Raw genomic sequence first — 24,312 nt, forward strand, 5'->3', positions numbered from 1 at the left:
ACAAGCACACGCATTTATCACACTCTCACAACTCTAACCTCTCTTCCTATCTAACCCCTTCTGCTGCAGGGAGTTCTTGCGGCTGGGCAACCCTCTGAACTGTGGGGCGTGGGATAAGAAGCTGTTGAAACAGTACCGCGTCCACAAGCCCAGCTCCCTGAGCTACGATGCTGAGATGAGAAGTAAGACTCTGGCATGCTCTGTACTAAAAAAACACAACTACAGCATTAATACAGGCTCTGTACTAAACACAACTAGAGCCTTAATACAGGCTGTGTTCTTCTTAACATAACTAGATAATTAATACAGACTCTGGTCTTCTAAAAACAACTAGAGCATTAATACAGGCTCTGTACTGAACACAAATAGAGCATTAATACAGGCTCTGTTCTTCTAAAGTTAACTAGAGCATTAGTACAGGCTCTGTACTAAACACAACTAGAGCCTTGATACAGGCTCTATTCTTCTAAACACAACTAGAGCATAAATACAGGCTCTGTTCTACTAAACACATCTAAATCATTAATACAGACTGTTCTACTACACACAACTAGATTATAAATGCAGACTCTTTTCTATTTATAACAACTTTTCTACTAAAAACAACAAACTTTTCTAAGTCACATAACTAAAGAATGATCTGTTCTAAGTAACAAAACTAGAGCATTAATACAGGCTCTGTTCTTCTAAACACAACTAGAGCATTAAAGGGGTAGTTCGGAATTTTGGACATGGGGCCTGATTCCCAAGCTAGCCTTGGTGTTCTTTATCATTGGAGACAGTTTTCAACACATTTCATTCAGTCCTTCTAGTTGCAGAGTTCGCTCCTGCTAGGCTAGCGCACGGCAACGGGCAATACTAGCCTGCTAATACTAGCCGTCTCACCCACTCCACAGTACACCCGAGGTAAATCAATTATAATGCCAGACTATAGATGCAAATGTCTGTGTTGATAGAATAATGTTAGAAATAAAACGAACCTTGCATCGCATGAATCATCGCATTTTGAGGAGACTACTTTCTCAGCAGCAGTGGAATTTAACCTAGGTATCAGTCCGCCGCTGCCGTAGCCTACTACCAGGAATATAACTCTGCTGATGAGACACAGCAAGTCCCTCAAAATGCAATGCAATGCAAGGTTGGGAATCAGGCCCTATGTCCAAAATACCGATCCACCCCTTTAATACAGGCTCTGTTCTTTTAAACACAACTAGAGCATTAATACAGGCTCTGTTCTTCTAAACACAACTAGAGCATTAATACAGGCTCTGTTCTTCTAAACACAACTAGAGCATTAATACAGGCTTTGTTCCAAGTAACATAACTTGTCATTAATCCAGGCTCTGTTCTACTAAACACAACTATAGCATTTTTACAGGCCCTGTTCTACTTAACACAACTAGAGCATTAAAGCAGGCTCTTTAATAAAAAGCACTCGAGCATTAATACAGACTCTGTTCAACTAAACAAAACTAGAGCATTGAGCCCTGTGATAATGCCCTTGTGATGACACTTGTGATCATTCCTGTGATAGTCCTGTGATAACTGATGGAGCCCCGTGATAATGCTCTTGTGGTCCTGCCCTGAGCCCTTTGTTAAGTGATGGATTCCCCCCCCCTCCCCCCCCGCAGGCAGCATGACCACGTCGATGGAGGGCTTCGGGCCCGACAGCGTGTTCACCACGCCGGGGGAGGACAGCAGTCAGTACCGGATCAGCCGCAGCCTGGTCCGCTCCACCGAGGACAGCACCGTCCCCCTCACCCGGGTGAAGTGCCTGGTATCCATGACGACGCCCCATGACATCCGCTTGCACGGTTCAGCCGTCACCCCGGCCTTCGTAGAGTTTGACACGTCACTGGAGGGCTTTGGGTCAGAACCTTTTAATGGACAATTCATTAATTATTATATTATATATATATATATTATATTATTCGTACTAACCATTTTGTCTGTATGGGTTATTTATAGCAAATTATCGGTTAGTCAGGTTCTTTTAACCCCTGAAATTCTCTGACACTGACGTTGTTATTGATGACAATGTAAACTTATACATAAGCCTCTATTGTTCATATCGGTTAAAACTTCACTTGTCTGTTTCATTGGCTGTGTCTCATCCTGCGCTATTCTCATTGGTCATGGCCGTTCTTGGTGTTTTCTCATTGGTTGTATCTCTCTCTGGTCTCTTCTTATTGGTCTCCAGGTGTCTGTTCCTGCCCAGCCTGGCTCCCCACAACGCCCCCACCAACACCACCTCCAACTCCGCCCTCAGTGAGGGGGCGGTTCCAAGCGGCCGAGGAGCAGGTAATGTTATACTTCACTGGAGGATTGCATTTCCACAATAGCAAGAAATATCTCTTGACCTGAAGGTGTTCTATTGAACCACTTGTTGTTTAATGGTGTCATATCCTTTCTTTTTCTGCACCCCTCCCCCTGTTTCCTTTCTCTCGCCATCCCTTTAGGGGAGAGGGTGTTCCCCCCAGCGTCCGGCCTCACCTACTCCACCTGGTTCTGTGTGGAGCGCTTTAGCTCCGCCCCCCATCTTCACCCCCTGCGTCTGCTGACAGTGGTGCGACGGGCATCAGCCTCAGAGCAGCACTACGTCTGCCTGTCCATCACCCTTTCACCTAGCGACCGCTCGCTATCCGTCTCCACCAAGGAAGAGCTGCTGCATTCCTACTGTGAGTCTGGTGTGCGTGCGAGCTGTATGGTCATTGTGTGGGGATGTGTGTGTGTGTGTTTTTTCTCACTCACAATTATTGGTTTTGGTTTTTAGTCACCACAGATATCTCGCCCTCAAATTGCATTTCTAATTGCTTAATAGGCCTGAAAGTTACTGAGACAATATTGCCAAATGAATCGCATTAAAACCTCAGTGATAAACAATAAAAAAACCTCAAATAACAATGGTGTAGAAGGCCAATAAATAAATGTGATTAAACTTGTTATGTAGTCCCCTCTTTAGGGCACTTCCTCAATTCCTTCCTCACGTCCTCACTGTAGTCTGTTTATATTTACCGTGACTGGTGAATTGTGAAAGTGACTGTCTTTCTCCATGGCAAGGCTGTGGTGGCATAGACACCAGGTGTGAGTCTATACCTGGTCGGCGTCTCTCTCTCCCTGTCTCTCACTCTCTCCCCCTGCTCTCTCTCTGTCTCTGTGTAGCCGATGAGTCCAGAGAGGAGGGGTCTTTCTACGAGCTTCTTCCCTGCTGTGCGAGGGTCCGTTGTGCGGACCAGATCCTGGAGGGCCAATGGCATCACCTGGTGGTGGTGATGAGTAAAGGCATGCTAAAGAACAGCATGGCCTCACTCTACCTGGACGGACAGCTGCTCAGCACTGTCAAGGTATCCCAGTCTCCCTACCTCTGTGTTTCTCTACCTCGCTTTAATCGCTCTATCTCACGCTCTCTCTTTCTCCCTCTCTCTACCTCCATCTAACCTTTCTCTTTGTCTCCCTCTCTCTCTGTCTACCTCTCTCTGTCTCCCACTCTGTCTCCCTCTCTCTGTCTCCCTCTCTCTACCTCCATCTACCCTTCCTCTATTGGTCTCCCTCTCTCTGTCTCCCCTCTACCTCCATATCTCCTCCTCTCTCTGTTCCCCTCTCTCTGTCTCCTTCACTACCGCCATCTCTCCTCCTCTCTCTGTTTCCCTCTCTACCTCCATCTCCCCTCCCTCTCTGTCTCCCTCTCCTACCTCCATGGTGTGTGTATATGTCCCTCTAATCAGTGTGCTGTGTTTCCCCAGCTCCACTATGTCCATAGTGTCCCCGGGGGCTCGGGCTCAGCCAACCCCCCGGTGGTGAGCACAGTGTACGGCTACATCGGTACGCCCCCTGCCCAGCGGCTGGTGTCCTCCCTGCTGTGGCGCCTGGGACCCAGCCACTTCCTGGAGGAGGTAGTGCCCGCTCCTGGGGTCGCCGCCATCTATGAGCTGGGACCCAACTACGTGGGCAGCTTCCAGGCTGTCTACCTCCCCTGTGAGTAGGCTAGGGGTCTACCAGGGGTCTGGTAGGCTTGCTAGTTAGCTAGCTTGCTAGTTATTATAGGATCTAGGTTTTTTAGGGGCTGCGTTTTGTTAGGGGCTGGGTTCTGTTAGGGTCTGAGTTATTTTAGGGTTTGGGTTTTTTAGGGTCTGGGTTGTTTAGGGTCAGATTTCTTTTTTAGGTTCTGAGTTTTTAAATACAGGTCATTGGTTTATTATCATCTGTCCGTCTGTCTATCTTTCTCTGTCTGTCTCTCTATGAATGTTATTCTGTCTGTATGTCTGACTCTCTATGTCTGTCGGTCTAATTGTCTCGCTCTCTGACTATGTCTCCAGGTAGGGACTCCAAGACGGAGGGTGTTCCCCCCTCTCTGGTGTCTTTGGTCCCAGAGGAGAAGGTGTCCTTCAGCCTCTATGCCGTCTCCGTCTCCTCTCTCACCGTGGCCAAGATCAGGAAGGTCTACAACAAACTGGACAGCAAAGCCATCGCTAAACAGGTCAGTTCAAAGATCACCTCCACTCACACCTGGGTGAGTCTCCTCCTATACCTGTGACCTCGGGATGGTTCTGGTGGTGACAGTAACGTTTTAAAAGTGTCACAAGTCGTGGAGGTATGTCTGCTCTCTATTGACTCCTGTCTGTCCTGCCTAATTTCCAGCTCGCCGTGTCGTCCCATGAGAATGCCACTCCGGTCAAGTTGATCCATAATGCCGCTGGCCACCTCAACGGCCCCGCCCGCACCATTGGAGCTGCTGTCATTGGTTACCTAGGTAACCCAAACATCCTGTTTATAACCTGTTTACAACCTTGCGGTACTAAACTCCTTGTTCTTTAATGTTCTGCATATAGAGCAACTTGCAGCATGGCAAGTAGAATTTAAGAATGTTGAGATTGACAACCTGGAGAATGATGAGGTGGAACAAGAATGATGGGCCTCAGACTTCGTTGTAGAGTTTGTTAGAATATGCTACTTCCAAGGGACTAGTCTCTACTAACGAAAGTATTCTGCTTGCTATTCACTGCAGCATTTTTGTTCTCTAACTTGTTCTCCAACCTTTGTGTTCTATCAGGAGTGCGGGCCTTCATGCCCAAGCCCGTGGCCACCAACCTGCAGTACATCGGCGGGGCGGCAGCCATTCTGGGCCTGGTTGCCATGGCGTCCGATGTGGAGGGGTTGTACGCAGCAGTCAAGGCGCTCGTATGTGTTGTTAAGAGCAACCCTCTGGCCAGCAAGGAGATGGAGCGCATCAAAGGATACCAGGTCAGACCAATCACTTCAACATATTGTCTTAAAGAAGACATATTATGAAAACAACACTTTTCCTTGGATTTGGGGTGTTGTTTTGGGTCTCTGGTGCTCCCACACGGATACAAACTTTGAAAAAAGTTTGTACATGATTTTTTGAGCGAGCGAGTCAGTTTCGGCGCCCCCTCCTACGTAGGAAGGGGGCACAGTTGAATATTACCTCCCACTTCCCCACTCCCCTCCAATCAGAGCATAGCTAAGATTTTGTGGACCAGCGGACGAGCAGCTCCGGCGGGGGGAACTCGGCGGCAGCAGTCCTGCAGCTAAGCTGCGGGAGTACAATCCCTTTCTCTGCCGGACTGCCGCCGAGGCTTCGGCGGCAGTCCGGCTGCTCCGGCACGGGGAGCATGGCGGCAAGTCCGGCAGCTCAGCTCCTGGAGTACAATCCCTTTTTCCTCCATGTTGCAGTTCATGGACTTCAGAGAGTCAAGGCCAAAGTTCCTTTCCCCCAATTCCTCTCAACCATGGCCGAGATATCCCCCACTACGAGTCTTTACTTGTTGTGGAAGTGCCATGATATTCATAATATCATCCGAGGCGCACATAGCTTCTGGCCGTGATATTAGATATAATATTATATAAATACCCATGTATAATATTAGTATTATTATATGATATAGATATAGAGCTCCAGGAGTCCGCAAACGGCAACAATCCCTTCTCCTCCATGCTGTGGTTCAGTCTGACAGCTCATTGGTCAATGGGCAGCAGCTCATTTGCATTAAAGCTACAGACACCAGAAACAGCACATTCTGAAGGGACTGAAATAGAGGGGAATAGCGGTAGGCAAGATTTTTTTGCCTATATGCTATTTCCAGCAAACAGCTTCAAAAACATCTTTTCTGTAACTCAAATACTATGTTTGCTTGTTGGGAAAACACCATAATATGTCTTCTTTAAATCCTTTTTCTAAAGTCTGGGCTATAGGTCTATTTAAGGCTTTAGAATAAGTCATGGTGTTTGGTGGGTCCTAGCCCTAGAATAAGTCATGGTTTTTGGTGGGTCCTAGCCCTAGAATAAGTCATGGTGTTTGGTGGGTCCTTGCCCTAGAATAAGTCATGGTGTTTGGTGGGTCCTAGCCCTAGAATAAGTCATGGTGTTTGGTGGGTCCTAGCCCTAGAATAAGTCATGGTGTTTGGTGGGTCATTGCCCTAGAATAAGTCATGGTGTTTGGTGGGTCCTAGCCCTAGAATAAGTCATGGTGTTTGGTGGGTCCTAGCCCTAGAATAAGTCATGGTGTTTGGTGGGTGCTAGCCCTAGAATAAGTCATGGTGTTTGGGTGGGTCCTTTCCCTAGAATAAGTTGTGGTGTTTGGTGGGTCCTAGCCCTAGAATAAGTCATGGTGTTTGGGTGGTTCCTTTCCCTAGAATAAGTTGTGGTGTTTGGGTGGGTCCTAGCCCTAGAAAAAGTCATGGTGTTTGGTGGGTCCTTGCCCTAGAATAAGTCATGGTGTTTGGTGGGTCCTTGCCCTAGAATAAGTCATGGTGTTTGGTGGGTCCTAGCCCTAGAATAAGTCATGGTGTTTGGTGGGTCCTAGCCCTAGAATAAGTCATGGTGTTTGGTGGGTCCTAGCCCTAGAATAAGTCTTGGTGTTTGGTGGGTCCTAGCCCTAGAATAAGTCATGGTGTTTGGTGGGTCCTAGCCCTAGAATAAGTCATGGTGTTTGGTGGGTCCTAGCCCTAGAATAAGTCATGGTGTTTGGTGGGTCCTTGCCCTAGAATAAGTTATGGTGTTTGGTGGGTCCTAGCCCTAGAATAAGTCGTGGTGTTTGGTGGGTCCTAGCCCTAGAATAAGTCGTGGTGTTTGGTGGGTCCTAGCCCTAGAATAAGTCGTGGTGTTTGGTGGGTCCTAGCCCTAGAATAAGTCGTGGTGTTTGGTGGATCCTAGCCCTAGAATAAGTCGTGGTGTTTGGTGGGTCCTAGCCCTAGAATAAGTCATGGTGTTTGGTGGGTCCTTGCCCTACAATAAGTTATGGTGTTTGGTGGGTCCTAGCCCTAGAATAAGTCATGGTGTTTGGTGGGTCCTAGCCCTAGAATAAGTCATGGTGTTTGGTGGGTCCTAGCCCTAGAATAAGTCGTGGTGTTTGGTGGGTCCTAGCCCTAGAATAAGTCGTGGTGTTTGGGTGGGTCCTTGCCCTAGAATTTGTCATGGTGTTTGGTGGGTAATACTCAAACTGTGTTTTTCAACCTTTGAGGTACTTATTATGTGGAGGATCATTTAAAATAAATATATTCTAAATATTGTTCAGTAAATTCAGTATTATGAATTGTAGGGCTCTGGGATATGATTATATATATTGATTATACAGTTTATATACTGTGTATATATATATTTTTTGTTTTGTTTTGTTTTCCTATCGTTCTTACCGTTATTTTACTTGACGCCAAAATTTTACGTCATTCAGAGTCTGCTTTACGTTTAGTACACATTAGAGCTTAGATCGAGCCCAGAAAATCAAGCCCGACCCGGCCTGAGCCCGTTCATGTTCTGTCCGAGCCCGGCCCGGCCCGACACATTAACTGTAATTATGAGCCCGAGCCCGATTTCAACCCGACATTTTTTTTAATACATGTGTAACTTTTTACACATTTGTTACTTAGGCCTACTCTGATATATATGTAAGGGATAATGTATAGAACGCAGGTCATTATCGGGAAAATAAGCCCCGACAGGGCGAACAGGACACCGACGCGCAGCGGAGGTGTCTTGCTTCGCCCTGAAGGGGCTTATTTTCGATAATGACCAGCAACGTTCTATACATTATTCCGCTTATTACACGTCTACTTGCCAAAACAAAAAAATAACCTCACATGGTGTGTCTTTTTACAATTTATTCGTTACCAGCATTCGTAGTGTTGATCAGCAGAGAATAAGTCTGTCAAAGACGTTAACGTCGCTTAGCAACCGAAGACGCTGGGAAGGACAAGGTACCGGACTACTACCCATGCAAGTGAATGGAGCGTTCCACGGCATTGAGAAGACCTGTGTAATAAAGGCCTATAATATTTCTGTTTATGACATAGGTTTCTCCTCAGATTATGCCAATAAAGCAATGATTTGAAAAAACAAAAAAAACACCAATGATCGGTCAAAGGCCCGGCTCGACCCGGCCCGAGGGTAGTGGTGGGAAATGTCGGTGCGGGTCGGGCCGGGTTGGGTCGGGTTCAGGCTCGGGCAGAGAATCTAAACTCTAGTACACATGTGAGACAAATACAGAAATAAACATGGAGGAGTGGGAAACAGAATGAACATCTGCAACAGTCTGAGGCAGAACAAGAGTCAAGCGATGCAACCTTTTGAAAGAAAAGCAAATCTCACACGGGTTGAAAGAGTCTTTAGTGTGTGGATATGTGAAGCTTGTTCTGGACAGCCGTTGATTTTGTTGATTGTGACCGAGAGAGGGTTGGGCTTCTCAGTGTAACGCTACGGTGTGTGTGGATGTCTGGGGCTCTGTCTGAGCAGCGGTTCATTCAGATTTCCGTGTGAGTGAGGGTTAGGCCAAGTAATCCAATGGTGTGTGGCGCATTTCCTATACAACACCACTCATTATAGCGCTCATTCACAACAACAATACTAACAAGTATCACAAAGTTGCCATGGGTTGTAACCAGGGATCGACCGATATGAATTTTTTAGGCCGATGCCGATTTTTTTTCATCAGCCTTAGTCGATAACTGATATGCCGATACCGATTTTCTTGAGCTGATATTTGGAGCCGATACTACCCTGGAAATCCAGAGTTCTCATGAGAGCACAATTTGAATTTTCACTCTGGGAACGAGCAATGTACTTGTGTATATTCTGGGCCTCCCCTGGCCCAGAACATTAATCAATCACATCGATGTATCAATATAGGTGGGCCAAAAGCGTTGCTTTTTTACCGACCGGATACGGCCAGAGACTTATCTCTTGGTTAGCTCCATTGGTCTGGATACGTCACCCCTTGTATTCTTCTGATTGGTCGTAGTGTTATCCAATGTGTGTTATCCAGTGATATTTTCAAATGCCTGCTTGGTGCCGCCCCTCGAGTTGGGCCATTTTCATTACTCTTTGCCAGACTCTACAGCTTTCTAGATGTGGGTCTGGATTTCCAGGCTAAGCTTCCCTCAATTTACATCATAAAATGACACAATGATGTTAACAAATGTTAGAAAGTCTCAATTTAAAAAAATGAACATGTATTGAACTGTCTGTAAATCATGCCGACAATAAAAAATCGGCCGATACGATACACGTAGAAAACGCAAATATCGGCCGATCACTAGTTGTAACAAGCCACCCTCCTTCCTAGAACGCTCAGCCCAAGATATATGAAATGACCCATATCATGATCGAAGTTCTTGTCCCCATCGCACAGCTCTATTGGCTTGTTATTGATTAAAAATATAGTGTCCCTTTGTGCATACATTTACATTTTTGTATTGTGAAACACAATGGGAGAACTGGGAGCATATGCAGCAAGGCTGACTTTATCTTTCTGATCTCAACCTGGCCAACCTATTTCTCAACCTGGCCTTGGCCTTCTTGCATTAATCATCTTGTAGGGGGGAGTGCCAAGAGGGCGTTGGCACTCTTTGCTCAGCCACTTGTGTATTTATCTATTGTTTACTGTTTTCATATGAGGAGGTTCAAGAAATAAATAATTAAAGGTTGGGAATCACTGCTCTAGAATAAATCATTATAGTGGGTTCCTACTTTAGAATCAGTCAGATTGATGAGTCTTCAGTCTCAATAAGTCAGTGTTTGGTGAGTGATTTCTCTATACAGTAATTCAGTGTTTGGTGAGTGCTGGCTCTCTATAAGTCAGTGTTTGGTGAGTGCCTATTTAAGTCAGTGTTTGGTGAGTGTTTGCCATATTATAAGTCAATGTTTATGAGTGCTTGCTCTATGTTAATTCAGTGTTTTGTGAGTGCTTTCTCTATAGTAATTCAGTGTTTTGTGAGTGCTTTCTCTATAGTAATTCACAGGGCTGGGTATTACCAGGTACCTCACAATTCAATTAGATTCTTTAGGGCTTGATTCGATTTGATATTGATCCAATTGCTTCAATATCGATTCAATAATATGTGCAGATGACAAAAATACTTAAATATTATTTAGAATTAACTATTTCAAAATGAATTAACCATTTCATTGTGCTTTAACTAGCAAAAAGGGAATACGCCATTGTAAAATGTTGTTCCTGAACTAAACTTGCAGCATAAAGGTAATAATCATAACATGGACAAATGTAAAAGGGCATGTACATTTAGGCATACTCGCTTCTAGATTACAATGACTGAGTACGCTTATTTTTTTTTTAATGGAAATAATCGATTAAAAAAAAATCTGAATTGAAATTGAATCAAGAACAAATTTGAGTCCTATTTGAGTCAGTTTTTGCAATATAATAAGTCACCGTTCAGTGAGTGCATACTCTATAAGTGTGTTTGGTGTTCTTGTTGTCACCAGCTGCTGGCCATGCTGCTGAAGAGGAAGCGCTGGCTGTTGAACAGTCACATCCTGCACCTGACCTTCTCCCTGGTGGGCACCGTGGACAGCGGCCACGAGACCTCCATCATCCCCAACTCCACCGCCTTCCAGGACCTGCTCTGTGACTTTGAGGTCAGAAATTCTGTTTAGTCAAAGTCTACATTCTGACGTTAATCCTGCATCTTTTGATTAGTCAGCTTGTTTGAGTGTCAGCAGTCTTACAAAGGACTCTGTGGCTAGAGAGTCCTTTGGCTAGAGAGGCTACATTCTGTAGCCCGTTAGCCTAGTGCTGAAGGATGCTGAGAGTTGTGAGTAAGACACGAAGAGGAAACATGGTTACTGGGGTCCAATGGATGATCTGCTGGTTGGTGTGGTCTGCTGTTGTGTGATCGTAATGAGGTGTTCTGGTGTGTCCTCAGGTGTGGCTCCACGCGCCCTATGAACTCCACCTGTCCCTCTTTGAGCACTTCATCGAGCTGCTTACTGAATCCAGGTAAGAAATCCTGCAGAAACTAATCTTGGCCATGATCTTGATTCACTGTGTTGCCGCTAAAGAATCCAGGAATAGATGGATCATTTGTGTCTGGGCCATTTCCTTCTTCTTGCTCTACCTGGTGAATCCCTAAGGACTTATCTTTGACTGAGCTGTTGTGTGTTGTGCTCCACAGCGAGGCAGTGAAGAACGCTAAACTGCTGCGTGAGTTCCAGCTGATCCCCAGACTCCTGCTGACCCTGAGGGACACGTCTCTCTCCCAGCCCACCGTGGGAGCCATCGGCCAGGTGCTCAGCCTCCTGCTGCAGGGCTTCCCCCACCCCTACGACCTGCTCAGGTACATATCTATCTGTCTATATATATATATATATATATATATACATACTAGTAAATATTAGGGATAAAAGGGTGTAGTGGGTCCACGGTTCGGTCGGTATCACCATTTAGGTATCTTTATATTTAAGAAGATAATAAAAACACAGATTCTTTATTTTGACTGTTGACTGATATAACTTTCCATTCAGAATGACAGCATGAGTGACTAGACCTGGTTTCTGTCTCTACTGTATGAAATAAAGGGGAGAAAAACTTCAATGAAGATTTCTATTAAGTGTTGCTATTTTGAATGAACAGGGTACATACTTGTATGCGCAATACAAAATGTAAAAATAACAAAGTGCAGCATCAAGTTGGTACCATGTATGAGATATCTTTTCCTTCATTTGTATGAGGGGATCTCCTTAAACATTTTGGAAAAGGGATTGTTCTGCTCCTCTACTTTGATACGCTCCCCAGATAACTGCAGAGCTTCTTTTGAGGAGGGATAATGAGGCTGGTTTCTTTCCTATGTGGATGGCCCTGCTTGCACTGCTTGAAACAGCAGGGAAATGACAAACATATTGTTATGATTATTACGTTTAAATTACAAATATATCATAAAAAACAAATGTATCATTTATTTTAACACGTATGAAAAAAGAATAAAAAAACATATCATGAACAATTGATAACATAAGTAATGTTCATGCTCCACAATTTCTTTGATGGGATCCTTGTAAACTCTCACAACAGGCTTAAACTAGGAAAGGCAGGGATTTCAGCCTTTGGTCAAGGGCTGTAGCTCTGTGAAGTTAGTCCTGAAGATCCTAGAAGACGTTTGTCATCGTATGGCATCGATGAATCCAAAATGTTCCAACACTACTTTATTTAAAAGAGGGCGGTGGTTCTTCAAATCTGCTTCTCACTGTCTCACTTGCGCTCTCCATTGTCCTGTTGGGGCTGAGGGTAAATTAGTTTGTAGTTTCCCCTCTTCTCCTGCTGGTTTTTGAATACAGAGCGCTGATAGGCTCTAGGGAAATTCTGATATGCTCCCAAGATGTTCTGTGGATCTGAATGTACTCGTGCGTGTAGTCTTGTCTGCAGTGCAAAAAGTACGTTTTGGAAATGATAGGAAAATGCTGCGGCTCACGTGTGCGTATTGAACCATAGGGGGCATACAGAATGGCACAAGAAGTTACCGTGTATCATTGCATCCCTAATAAATATACACCTTTGCTGTACATTCTGAACAGAACAGATGAAAGATGCATAAGAGATGCAATGAGAGCTATATAGGAGATGACAATTTCAAGGAGATTTAGTGAGATGAGCTATATAGCTGAGACCGAGTTGAGAGAAATATAGGTGACATACGATCAGATGTATGTGGCTGAGAGAGATATTGATATAATAAGATCAAATGTAATTTAGATGAGATAAGGTAATATAGATGAGAGAGATTGATGAGATAATATTGGATTAATATAGCTGAGATGAGAGAGATTTAGATGAGAAAATATCAGATGTATTATAGATGAGATGAGAGGGATATAGATGAGATAATATTAGATTAAAGGTCCCATATCATGCTACTTTATGGATGCTTTAATATAGATATTAGTGGGCCCCTAACACAGTATTTTAAGACGTTCCCGAAATTCAGCCGTGGTGCAGAATTACAGCCACTACGAGCCAGTCGCACATTGAGCTTTCCCCAAACGCGCCATTTCGGTGTCTGAAGCTTTAATGCAAATGAGGAGGAGAGAGGCGGGTCAAGGAGGAGGGCAGGGGTGTGGCCCTGAGCAGCTTGCGGCCACGGTACCATGCGCTCTGTTTACAGTGGATGTATCGCAATGGCGAGGCGCACACAGCCTTTGGCCGTGTTCTGTAAATATTCTAGAACACTCTGGGTGCTCCGGCGGGAGTCCTGGAGCTCTATATCTAAATAATATCATACATAGATATCTATATCATATAATATTTATTATCACAGCCAACAGCTGTGTGCGCCTCCAGAAGATATTATGTATCTCAAACGACTCCGTCGGGTTCTCCAACGTCTCTGGTTCTTCCACGTCCACATCAATCTGAAGTAGACTGAACCAAGACATGGAGGAGAAAGGGATTGTTGCCCACGATTGTTGACCGCGATTGTCTCCCGCCGGAGCCTCGCTGCCGAGGGACCACCGCCTCGGCAGCAGGCAGCGCCGAGGCGGTGGTCCCTCTGCAGCGGGCAGCGGGAAGCGGGGCTCAAGCGGGAGACAATCACGGGCAACAATCCCTTTCTCCTCCATGTCGCAGTTCATGTACTTCAGGGAGTCAAAGCCAAAGTTCCTTTCCCCCAATTCCTTCTCAACCATGGCTGAGATAACCCCAACTACAGTCTCGTTGTGGAAATACCAGAGACGTCAAAGAACCGGCGTGTTATGCGCCATAACACCAACAGCAGAACGGTTATCCAAATAACAAAGAAGTGTACAACACTTGCGTTACAGTGTCTGAAATCACACGCTCGCACAGTCGTAGCTCATTGTCTCATTGGCGGGCCAAATTCTCTGGGCTGGCAAGGAAGAGAAAGGGGAGGTGGCATTTCCCCTTGTTACGACATATGGGGAAAATTCCAAAACGGCGCGTCTGTGCTTTGTTTTTTTCAAAGGTGGAGCAGAATGCCTAGTGCTCGTTTTACACCCAACAAAATTTCAAGCCTACCTATGCTCCCCATAGGTAGGCTAGGGGAACTCATATTAATGTTAAAAAACCTCAGAAAGTGAAATTTTCATGCCGTGGGATCTTTAATATAGGTGAGATAATATCAGATGTAATATAGATGAGATGACATAGATATAGATGAGATAATATTCTATTAAATATAGCTGAGATGAGAGAGATATAGGTGAGATAATATCAGATGTAATATAGCTGAGATGAGAGCGATATAGTTGAGTTAATATCAGTTGTATGGGATGAGATGAGAGCCAGAGATCAGAAGATGCATGGAGATTCAATGTTTTTCAAACCATTCTGCTCCAAGGTTCGGCCAGTTCATCTCCTCCACCCTGCCAACGTTTGCTGTGTGTGAGAAGTTTGTTGTCATGGAGATCAGCAACGAGGAGAAGATTGACGGAGGTAACATCTTCAGCTTACCCTAACGCTAACATAATTAGTTTGACCAAGCCAAGTGTTTAGGCTGAAGCCGGATCATGATGATGATGAGGAGGATGATGATGATGATGGTTGCCTCACTGGGATAGCATTCTTCTTCTGGGGTGTTCAGGGACTGATGAGGACTTTGGAGGACTGCTGTCAGCCAACCTGATCCTTCTGAGGAACCGACTGCTGGACATCCTGCTGAGATTGCTCTTTACATCTAAAGACAAGGCCACCATCAACCCCCAGTAAGATACTTCTAAATAGATATTTGATATTACTATAGCCATATATAATTATCTATATACCTCTATAATTATTTGATCATGAGCATAATCATTGAAAACAATACCATAATATAACATATATATATATATATATATGTACACAAAATAAAACCCATTATATTATAGAATATTACATGCATCCTATGAATGAATGATAATACTCCAGGTAAAGTTGTCTCTGTCGCCCCCTGCAGGGCGTGTGACGAGGTGGTGCGGACGCTGGGCTTTGATTGGCTGCTGATGTTCCTGGAGGAGCATGTGCACTCCAGCACGGTGACGGCGGCCCTGTGGATCCTGGTGGTGCTGCTGTCCCACAACAACATCCTGCACCGCTTCAAGGAGGGCCTGTGTGGGGGCGGCTGGCTGGACCACACCGACTCAGTCCTCACCAACAAGATCGGCACCGTGCTTGGTGAGAAAAGGCGGAGCATGGCTCAGGAGGTGGAGCGCGTCAGCTGGTGACCGGACGGTTGCTAGTTCGACCCCCGGCTCCTCCCAGTAGGGCTGGGCGATTTGGACCAAAACTCATATCTCGATATCTTTTGTTCGAATGGCGATATACGATATTATAAGGATATTTTGAACAAAACGGGTAAAGTGTGTAGTTTTAACTCCACGCCACAATATTCACCATGAACCATTTATTTAGGTTTAGCTTTGTTTTCTTTGCTCAACGAAGCACAGCTGTGCTTTAACAACAGATATAAAACCAAAGGGAAGCCTGTTTGAAACATGTCAAGTACTATTTAAAAAAAATAAATAAATAGTGCAGTGCAACAGTGCAAATGGCCTACACTTATAGGCATAATGTGCAAATAACAAAAAAATTAAGGCATAATGTGCAAATAACAAAAAAATTAAAACAGGCTGACCCAAAAACAGGCCTATGGCTTCACAGTATCACATTGAAAACAGAGAAATATAATAAAACACAGGCCTACATAAGCCAATATTCTGATCTAATAGGCAGGCATACCCCTGCAAATAACAAAATTGTACAGAGTAGTGCAGGCCTCACCTGTTGGAAAATATACAGCTGCATAATTAGTCAACTATGAAAATAAAATGTATTTTGTGTAAATTCAAATGGCTAGATATATTGCAAATAACAATAAATGTGAAAATAAAATGAAATATTCACTGAGGTAGGCTGAGAAGACAAATCTTCCTGACTTGTATATTTCTTACAGGCTCTGTGCTAGGAAAACAAGCCTGTCAAATGTTTCAGGCTTCAGGGGTGCCCTGTAACAGCTTACAATGTCACCACTGCAGCTGAAAACTCGCTCCGAAGGAGAACTGGTTGTTGGTACTAAAAGATACTTATTTGCTACCTTGCTAAGCGCTTCATATTCCCTCCACCATTTAAGAGGATCTCTGTATCACTCTCAATCCTAGCTAACGGCAAGTAGCTTGAAAGATCATTTTCAATTCTCTCCTCATGTGTTGCAGCTGGTCACTGTGCTTCGTTTGAAGAAGCTGGCTAGTGACTTTTTCTTCTTTGCTGCGAGTGGTGCCATTGACACTGCTTGGTCTGCAGGCTCAGACAGAGTGTGCACAGCTGGGTCAGGCTGACGGCCTTCAGCCAAAAGAGACTTTGCCTTCTCAACAACTTTTTGTTTCAAGGCATCAACCCTGTCTCTTGGAACGTATGCGTCTTGTTGCTGTCTGGAACAACAAGACGCATTGAAAATAGCTAGTTTGGAGGCACGCTGTTTTCATCTCCCAATCTTCAATGAAGTGCACGGTTAAACACATATACGACTCGCATGTGCGGCTTGTCCACGTGTCGTTGTTAGCCCGAAATGCGTGACTTTAACTAGTCTTTCCGCTAAGTTCTTTCTGCAAGTAGCATACATCTCTGGCAGAACCTCCCTAGCAAAATGATTACGGCTGGGCAATTGGTACCGTGGGTCAATTGCGTTCAACATATTGATGAAACCCTTTTTCTCGACCACAGCTATAGGGACCATGTCCCTTGCAATATGGAAGGCCACCAAATTAGATATATCGCGCCACTTCTTACTTTTACAGTCATAAGGCACGGCACTGATTAATGAAGCTTGTAACGAGCTTTGCTTCGGGAGAGGGACTTCTATGACTGCGAGCCTTTGGCCGCAGCAGCAGCACCACGTAGTTTTACACTCTCTTCATACAGCAGTCGGTGGTTCTGCTGCAGGTGACTTAAGAGATTTGTAGTGTTTCCACCTTTTGTCGTAACCTGTTTCCTGCACGCTTTACAAATCACTTTGCTTTGCTGTTCGTCCTGAATCCTGAACCCGAAATAACTCCAAATAACAGCTCACATTTTACTACCGGTATATCGCCCAGCCCTACCTCCTAGCTGAGTGTCAAGGTGTCCCTTAGGAAGACAACTCTCCCCGACTGCTTCGGATGAGCTGGCTGTCGCCTTGCATGTCTGACTCCACCGTCGCTGTGTGAATGTGTGGTGAATGGGTGAATGTTAGGTAAAGCGCTTTGAGCAGACACTGGTAAGAAAAACGCGTGTGTCAGCAAATTTACACCCCCGAGAAGTTGTAAACATTGCGGGTAGCCGGGAAGCGGGACTTCTGCACTTCAGCACCGCCCACTGCACAGTCTGCATGTCACTGTTACGGAATTAAAGATTGAGGGCAAACAAGCTGTTTCAACACTTATTGAGGGGCGCATACTCCCCCTGGCTCGGACTAAGATATTTCTAGCATAGCAGACGTAAAACATGTATACATACATGTCATATAACACTCTAAAGCAAAGGGAAAAGTAGAAAAAGCATGATATCCCCCATTTAAAGAGTAAACCAAGTGTGGGACGTTTTCTACTGCTCTCTGTAGCTGTTCATATGTAAACACTGAACATTAAAACCGAACTGTGAGGACAGCAGCAGACGCAGATTATCTCTGAATAGTTCTTAGTGGCTCAGAATAGGTGCCACTGAGTCACTCTAGCCTCAGGCCCTTTGTGGTGCTATTAAGCTAATGCTAGCAAATAGTCGAACACTAATGTCAGCTAACACTAAGTAGGGCTGAGCCCAAATATTAGAATATTCTGATGTTTGTTGTTTGAAGTATTCCAATCTCAATTCAGTATTCGGATATTCGCTTTGTGTTGTTTTATGAACACATTCAAATACGCGCCTGTGTGATTTATCCCCGGTTAAATAGCGCTAGTCCTGCCATGAACAATTTCAAACCATATCTTTGCTTTGTGCTTATTGGAGGTAGGCCTTCTCTCATACTTTGAAAAACGTGGGTGTTCTGAAACTCTGCCGTAACCAAGTCGAACCCGGACTGAGGAGTAGATCCCAAAGCCACTAAAGTGATATTGTTGTTTTGCTATTTTGTATTCTTACAATATCACATTTGTTTAAAGGTCCCATGGCATGAAAATTTCACTTTATGAGGTTTTCTAACACTAATATGAGTACCCTTAGCCTGCCTATGGTCCCCCAGTGGCTAGAAATGGCGTTAGGTGTAAAACGAGCAATAGGTATCCTGCTCCGCCTTTGAAAAAACCAAGCTCAGACGCGCCGATTTGGAATTTGGCCCCATATGTCGTCGTGGCGAAGTCACGCCCCTTCCAGTAGAGCCCATGGGACCTATGAGATCGAAAAATATGAATGGGCTTCAATGGAGAGAAAGTAATTATTTTCTGGTCCCAGTCTTTATATGCCCTGGATTACATATATGTTGTTTGTGGATTTAAATGATAATTTTTCATGCAAAGAAAAACTAAAATAAATCGCGAAGAAGTTTGATAATGTTAGGTTTTGTGTGAGGCCGCTTTGTGAACTACAGCTCGTCGCTGCTCTCGACACGAATGATATACGTCACCACCCGCACTTGGAACTCCGGTACAGACATGGTGATCTCTCTGCTCCACTTCACTGCTTTTTTCCAAGGGGAGGATAAAAGCATTGAAAGAGGTGAAAGTCATTACAAGTCGGGGCATGTGGAGAGTTTCAGTTATGCCGATGGGGAGATTGTCGGTCTTGTCCACGCTAGTCGCAGGGAGCGTGACGTCACATACGAGACGTGTAGTCTTTCTCGTTGTGTTGTCTCTACAGCCTTTAACTGAACAATTGCACAATAAACGGTCAAACTCTTGACATGAAAAACTATCATTTAAATCCAGCCCCCGGAGTGTTCTACAGCATTTACAGAACACGGCCAAAAGCTGTGTGCGCCTCTGGATGATATTATGAATCCGAGCCATTGCAATACATCCACTGTAAACACTAGCGCATGGTACCATGGCCCCAAGCTGCTCAGGGCCAAACCCCCACCTTCCACTTTGACCCACCTCTAAAAAACGTCATTTGGGGAAATCTCATTGTGGGACTGGCTCGTAGTGGCTGTAGTTCTGCACCAAGGCTGAATTTCTTGAGCATCTTCAAATGCTGTATTAGGGGCCCATTAACAACTATATTAAAAAAATCCATAAAGCAGCATGCTTGGGACCTTTAACCAATTGAACCACTTAACCCATTCAGACCGGATCACGCATCTGTGCGTGTTTACCTTTAAGACCGGATTGCGCATCAATGCGTGTTTACCATTAAGAAAACGATAAATTGATAAAAACGTGATTCTGCAGTAGTGGTCTCCGGATGCTGCGTTTACAGGCAGTGTAAGATACGCATTATGAATGAACTTTTCTTTATCTTTTCTTCACTGAACATTAAGATATTGGTCTGGTATTGGGGTCAGCCTAATGCTAAGTCCCCATTGCTTCCTCCAGGTTTCAACGTGGGCAGGAGTGCTGGTGGGCGCTCAACGCTGCGAGAGATCAACCGAGACGCCTGTCACTTCTCTGGCTTCCCGGTCCTGCAGGCTCTGCTGCCAAAACACACCAACGTCCCTGAGATCTACTTCCTGCTGATGGCCCTTTTCCTGCAGCAGCCCGTCACTGAGATGCCTGACAGCCTCCAGGCACAAGTCAGTACAGCCCTTCACTCTATTACAATCTTTGTGTGTCCTCAGTTTTAAGCCGGATTCAGACGTGTGCTATTGTGTATGATGGGTTTTGCCCTGTGTTATTGTGTATGATCTGACCTCTATTCACAGTGTGTGTTATTGTGTTCTCCTCAGTTTGACCTGGACTCCATCTGGACCTTTATCTTTGGGGTCCCTGCGTCCAGCGGGGCGGCGCATGTGGGCTCCCTGCAGAACGTCTGCACCGAGGCAGCCTTCCTGCTGCTGGCCATGCTGCGTAGCATGCTGAACCTGGTACACTCACTCACTCACGCACTCACTCACTCACTCACTCACTCACTCACTCACTATGGTGGCATAAGTATGTGACACTCAAGTTGTTTCAGGTTGTTTTGTATTTTACTTTGAAAGCTGGTGGGCAGCATGTATTGGACTACAATGGCAGAAGGAAAGGATGCAAAGGCAATTTGTCAAATAAGCCCTACTCTTAAAAAATCTGTGCTTATCATTGGGCCTATTTTCGCCCTCAATGATTGAAGCTATTGGTTGTATTATTTTCTATTTGTTGTCCATTAATTCTCAACTATTTAAATGGTCTGTAAGCCTAACATTGTTTGAGGCAAATGTGCACGTTAATGGATGTTTCAAAATGTTGTTTTTTTATAGATCAAGTCAATCCTCATCTCTGTTTGCATTGCAAAGATATCAGTGACCTGGTCATGCCAAACGGGATATTTTTAAAGTGATTTCAGAAAAACGGCGTTTGTAGCTCTACGTTTTTCACCACCCTTTCAAACAGCTTGGTTACCCAACATTTTACATTACATCTACATTTTTTATTCTGAACAATGTTAAGGAGAATCTTCTTACATCCTCACTGGAGAAGCCTCCACCGGCGCGCACACACACACACACACACACACACACACACACACACACACACACACGTATGCATATGTGTGTTTATGTAGCTAGGTTTACTAATGTATATATATGCTTATATATTATTTAATCTAATTTCTGGCTAGCTAAATCCTCCTGTTTGCGTGTGTCTCTCCAGCCCTGGCAGTCTGAGGAGGGGTCTTGGCTCAGGGAATACCCCATCACCCTCATGCAGTTCTTCAGGTACATGTACCACAACGTGCCTGACCTCACACCCATGTGGCACAGCTCAGAGTTCCTGTGCGCTCTGGCAGCCAGCGTCTTCCCCTTCAACATCAGACCCTACTCTGAGATGGTATGTTTACACTATAACCCTCACTCTAACCCCTAGCTCTAACTCTCAACTTCAGACCCTACTCTGAGATGGTATGTTTGCACTAAAACCCTAACGCTAACCCCTAGCTCTAACACTCAACTTCAGACCCTACTCTGAGATGGTATGTTTGCACTAAAACCCTAACGCTAACCCCTAGCTCTAACACTCAACTTCAGACCCTACTCTGAGATGGTATGTTTACACTAAAAAACTCACGCTAACCCCTAGCTCTAACTCTCAACTTCAGACCCTACTCTGAGATGGTATGTTTACACTAAAACCCTCACGCTAACCCCTAGCCATAACTCACCTTCAAACCCTACTATGATATGGTATGTTCACACTAAAACCCTGACGCTAACCCCTAGACCTAACTCTTGCCGTCAGACCCTACTATGATAAGGTAAATTTACACTAGACCCCTAACCCCTAGCCCGCTCCACCAGACCCTACTCAAAGATGGTAGGTTAAAAAAATGACCTCAATCAAAAAGTGAATCCTAAACCCTAACCTAATCATGACCTCTAAACCTAACCCTAACACATAAGACCGTACTCTGAGATGGTGAGTTCGCAAGATGTCCTGAATGGAAGGCCCCCTTACACCTGTCCCCTAACCACTAACCCTCAACATCAGACACAAACTTTAAAAAAATCGTAACGTTGCAACATTAAGGTCAATGCAGGGTTATATCTGGGGGGGTCATGGTTTGGTTTTGTTTGAGTTTCGAAGCAGTTATAGGTTGTAAGCCGGTACCATTTCATGTGTGTTGTGAGTTATTCTTCTAGATGAAAAAACAAAATAACGGTCCTAAAGTTGCAGATGGAGTTGTTTGGAGTTGATTATCCACCCTGCCATGCAGAATACTGTTTCTAGATGCAGCAACACGTGTTATTTCACTCCATCCAGGTGAGTGATCTAGACGACGAGACGGGGTCTCCTACAGAGGAGTTCAAGGGCTTTGCCGGAGACTCTGGGATGAACCGGAGCCAGTCTGAGTACTGCAATGTGGGATCTAAGACCTACCTGACCAACCACCCCGCCAAGAAGTATGTTTTTGACTTCATGAGGGTGCTGATCATGGACAACCTGTGCACCATCCCGGCCACCAAGCAGACCCCTGTACTGGACCTGCTGTTGGAGGTGAGGGGCTCACCCTACTGGAGGAGGGTCAACGCTTTAGGACATTACATTTATAGTACAGCAAGGCCCTGAAGATACTAGATCTTTCTCCTGGGATGGAAACATTGAACTGCAGCAGTTGTCTTGCACATAGTTTCACATTTCAGTTAAGATTTCCCTGTTTGCTGTAACTTTTGTTTTGTTGACTCTAAGAAAGTTCACTCCACAAGGTGAGGCAGTTCTTGTGAGCTTAATGCGTATCCCATCCAGGAATTAGTAGTGGTTCACTAAGTGATAATTAGTATTATTGCTAGTAACATAACATCCGTACTGCATGTATAAAAGTGTTATTAAGGTGTTATTGTGTTATTAATATTTAAGATTCTTAATACGCAGAAGCATAAAGGTTTTGTTGCATTTTATTGGCTGGTTTGAGAACTTTCTAATGTTGGAAAATCCCATTTTCCCCAAATTTAGCCTGGTATCAGAAGGCACATAAAACAGGTTTTGTATTTAGTGCTCGTAACAGTTACACAACAACGGTACGCAAAAAGTATCATAAAGTTGGCTATTTGTAACCATGGGGATTACACGCCCCCCTCTTTCGTAAAACTCCAGTTTCAGGTTTTTTTCGTAAAAAACCTGAAACTGTGGGCTCACTAGCTCTTAAATGAAATATGTAAGGGGATAGTGTATAGAACGCCGGTCATTATCGGGAAAATATTACCGGCGACGTTCTATACATTATCCCTCCTATTACACGGCTACTTGCCAAAACAAAAAAATAACTTCACATGCTGTGTCTTTTTACAATTTATTTGTCACAAGCATTCGTAGTGTTGATCAGCAGAGAAATAGTCCACCAAAGACGTTGACGCCGCTTAGCAACCGAGTACGCTGGGGTTGATAAGTTACCGGACTACTTGTGGAGTGATATGAAAGACGGCAAAAAATCCACTTTCCTCGAAAGCCGTCAATTATACTTATCAACGGTGAATTATCAAATATAATTCACCGCCGGAAGTTGTGAAGGGCCCATACAAGTGAATGGAGCGTTCCACGGCATTGAGAAGAGCCGTGTAATAAATAAAGTTAAATATCCATAGTTTATTATTCTGCGGGACCACATTCCTGTGACCGCACCTGGAAGGATCTGGATGGTGTATGTGTGAGGTTCTGAGCTGTGGTCTATGTCACCTGGTGTTCTGATGGTGTGAGGATGGGTTCTGAGCTTTGTGGATCTCCCTGACAGGCGTCTCCGGAGCGTTCCACCAGGACCCAGCAGAAGGAATTCCAGTCGTTCATACTGGATGGAGTCATGGACCACTTGCTGGCAGCTGACCTACTCCTCGGTAAAACATTACTACAATTGTTATTATTAATGCTAATATAGATTTGATATTGAAAATTTACACCTCACAAGCAGAGCTTTGCTGCTATAAAAAAACTTCTAACTAAACTTCCAACACATTGGTCAAATGCGGCGGTAACCCCAGCAATTCGGCCCAGCCAGATTGACTAAAATACTACTTTATGCCATCACAGCAATGCAGGTCTGCGGTGTAGGCTATATTTTTAACAAATTCATATCTTCTGCTTCAAAACCTTGCCAATAATGACATTATATATTGTGCATAATATATTCATAAGATGTCAGAAAGTCAAGGATCGTTTTTTGGTCTGCTTGATGAGTACTTGTTAACTCGATGACAACTTTGCAGCCCTGAGCTCATGTTATAAGGAAGGGTGAGCATAACTCCTCCTTCTCCTCTTCCGACCAGGTGAGGACTCCTCCCTGGCCGTCAGTAGTGGCGGCAGCTACCAGACGCTGGTCCACAACATCTTCTACTTCAGCCAGCGTGTGGTGGACAAGCTGTGGCAGGGCATCTTCAACAAGGACTCCAAGCTGGTGGTGGACTTTATAGTGCAGCTCATCGGACAGGTAACTAGAGCACAGGTTACTCTTTATAGCACAGGTAACTAGAGCCCAGGTAACTT

At 44.7% G+C, this 24,312-nt stretch overlaps 1 protein-coding gene across 2 annotated transcripts in view; it reads left to right on the forward strand.

Annotated features, from left to right (window-relative positions):
• The window catches only part of wdfy3 (WD repeat and FYVE domain containing 3), a 70,052-nt gene that overhangs the window by 15,247 nt on the left and 30,493 nt on the right, over window positions 1-24,312 (forward strand). For both annotated transcript variants that reach the window (XM_079741709.1, XM_079741710.1), the window contains 21 exons: window positions 70-182; window positions 1,632-1,869; window positions 2,201-2,301; window positions 2,460-2,678; window positions 3,163-3,344; window positions 3,744-3,975; window positions 4,317-4,477; window positions 4,639-4,750; window positions 5,051-5,241; window positions 10,738-10,890; window positions 11,178-11,251; window positions 11,427-11,588; window positions 14,601-14,695; window positions 14,844-14,964; window positions 15,198-15,415; window positions 19,741-19,937; window positions 20,091-20,228; window positions 20,995-21,171; window positions 22,102-22,335; window positions 23,567-23,666; window positions 24,096-24,256. In XM_079741709.1, coding sequence (XP_079597835.1) covers window positions 70-182; window positions 1,632-1,869; window positions 2,201-2,301; window positions 2,460-2,678; window positions 3,163-3,344; window positions 3,744-3,975; window positions 4,317-4,477; window positions 4,639-4,750; window positions 5,051-5,241; window positions 10,738-10,890; window positions 11,178-11,251; window positions 11,427-11,588; window positions 14,601-14,695; window positions 14,844-14,964; window positions 15,198-15,415; window positions 19,741-19,937; window positions 20,091-20,228; window positions 20,995-21,171; window positions 22,102-22,335; window positions 23,567-23,666; window positions 24,096-24,256 — 3,379 coding nt within the window. The remainder of the gene's footprint in view (window positions 1-69; window positions 183-1,631; window positions 1,870-2,200; window positions 2,302-2,459; window positions 2,679-3,162; window positions 3,345-3,743; window positions 3,976-4,316; window positions 4,478-4,638; window positions 4,751-5,050; window positions 5,242-10,737; window positions 10,891-11,177; window positions 11,252-11,426; window positions 11,589-14,600; window positions 14,696-14,843; window positions 14,965-15,197; window positions 15,416-19,740; window positions 19,938-20,090; window positions 20,229-20,994; window positions 21,172-22,101; window positions 22,336-23,566; window positions 23,667-24,095; window positions 24,257-24,312) is intronic.

The sequence above is a fragment of the Pollachius pollachius genome, assembly GCF_949987615.1.
Source record: "Pollachius pollachius genome assembly, chromosome: 1".
NCBI classification, from domain to species: domain Eukaryota; kingdom Metazoa; phylum Chordata; class Actinopteri; order Gadiformes; family Gadidae; genus Pollachius; species Pollachius pollachius.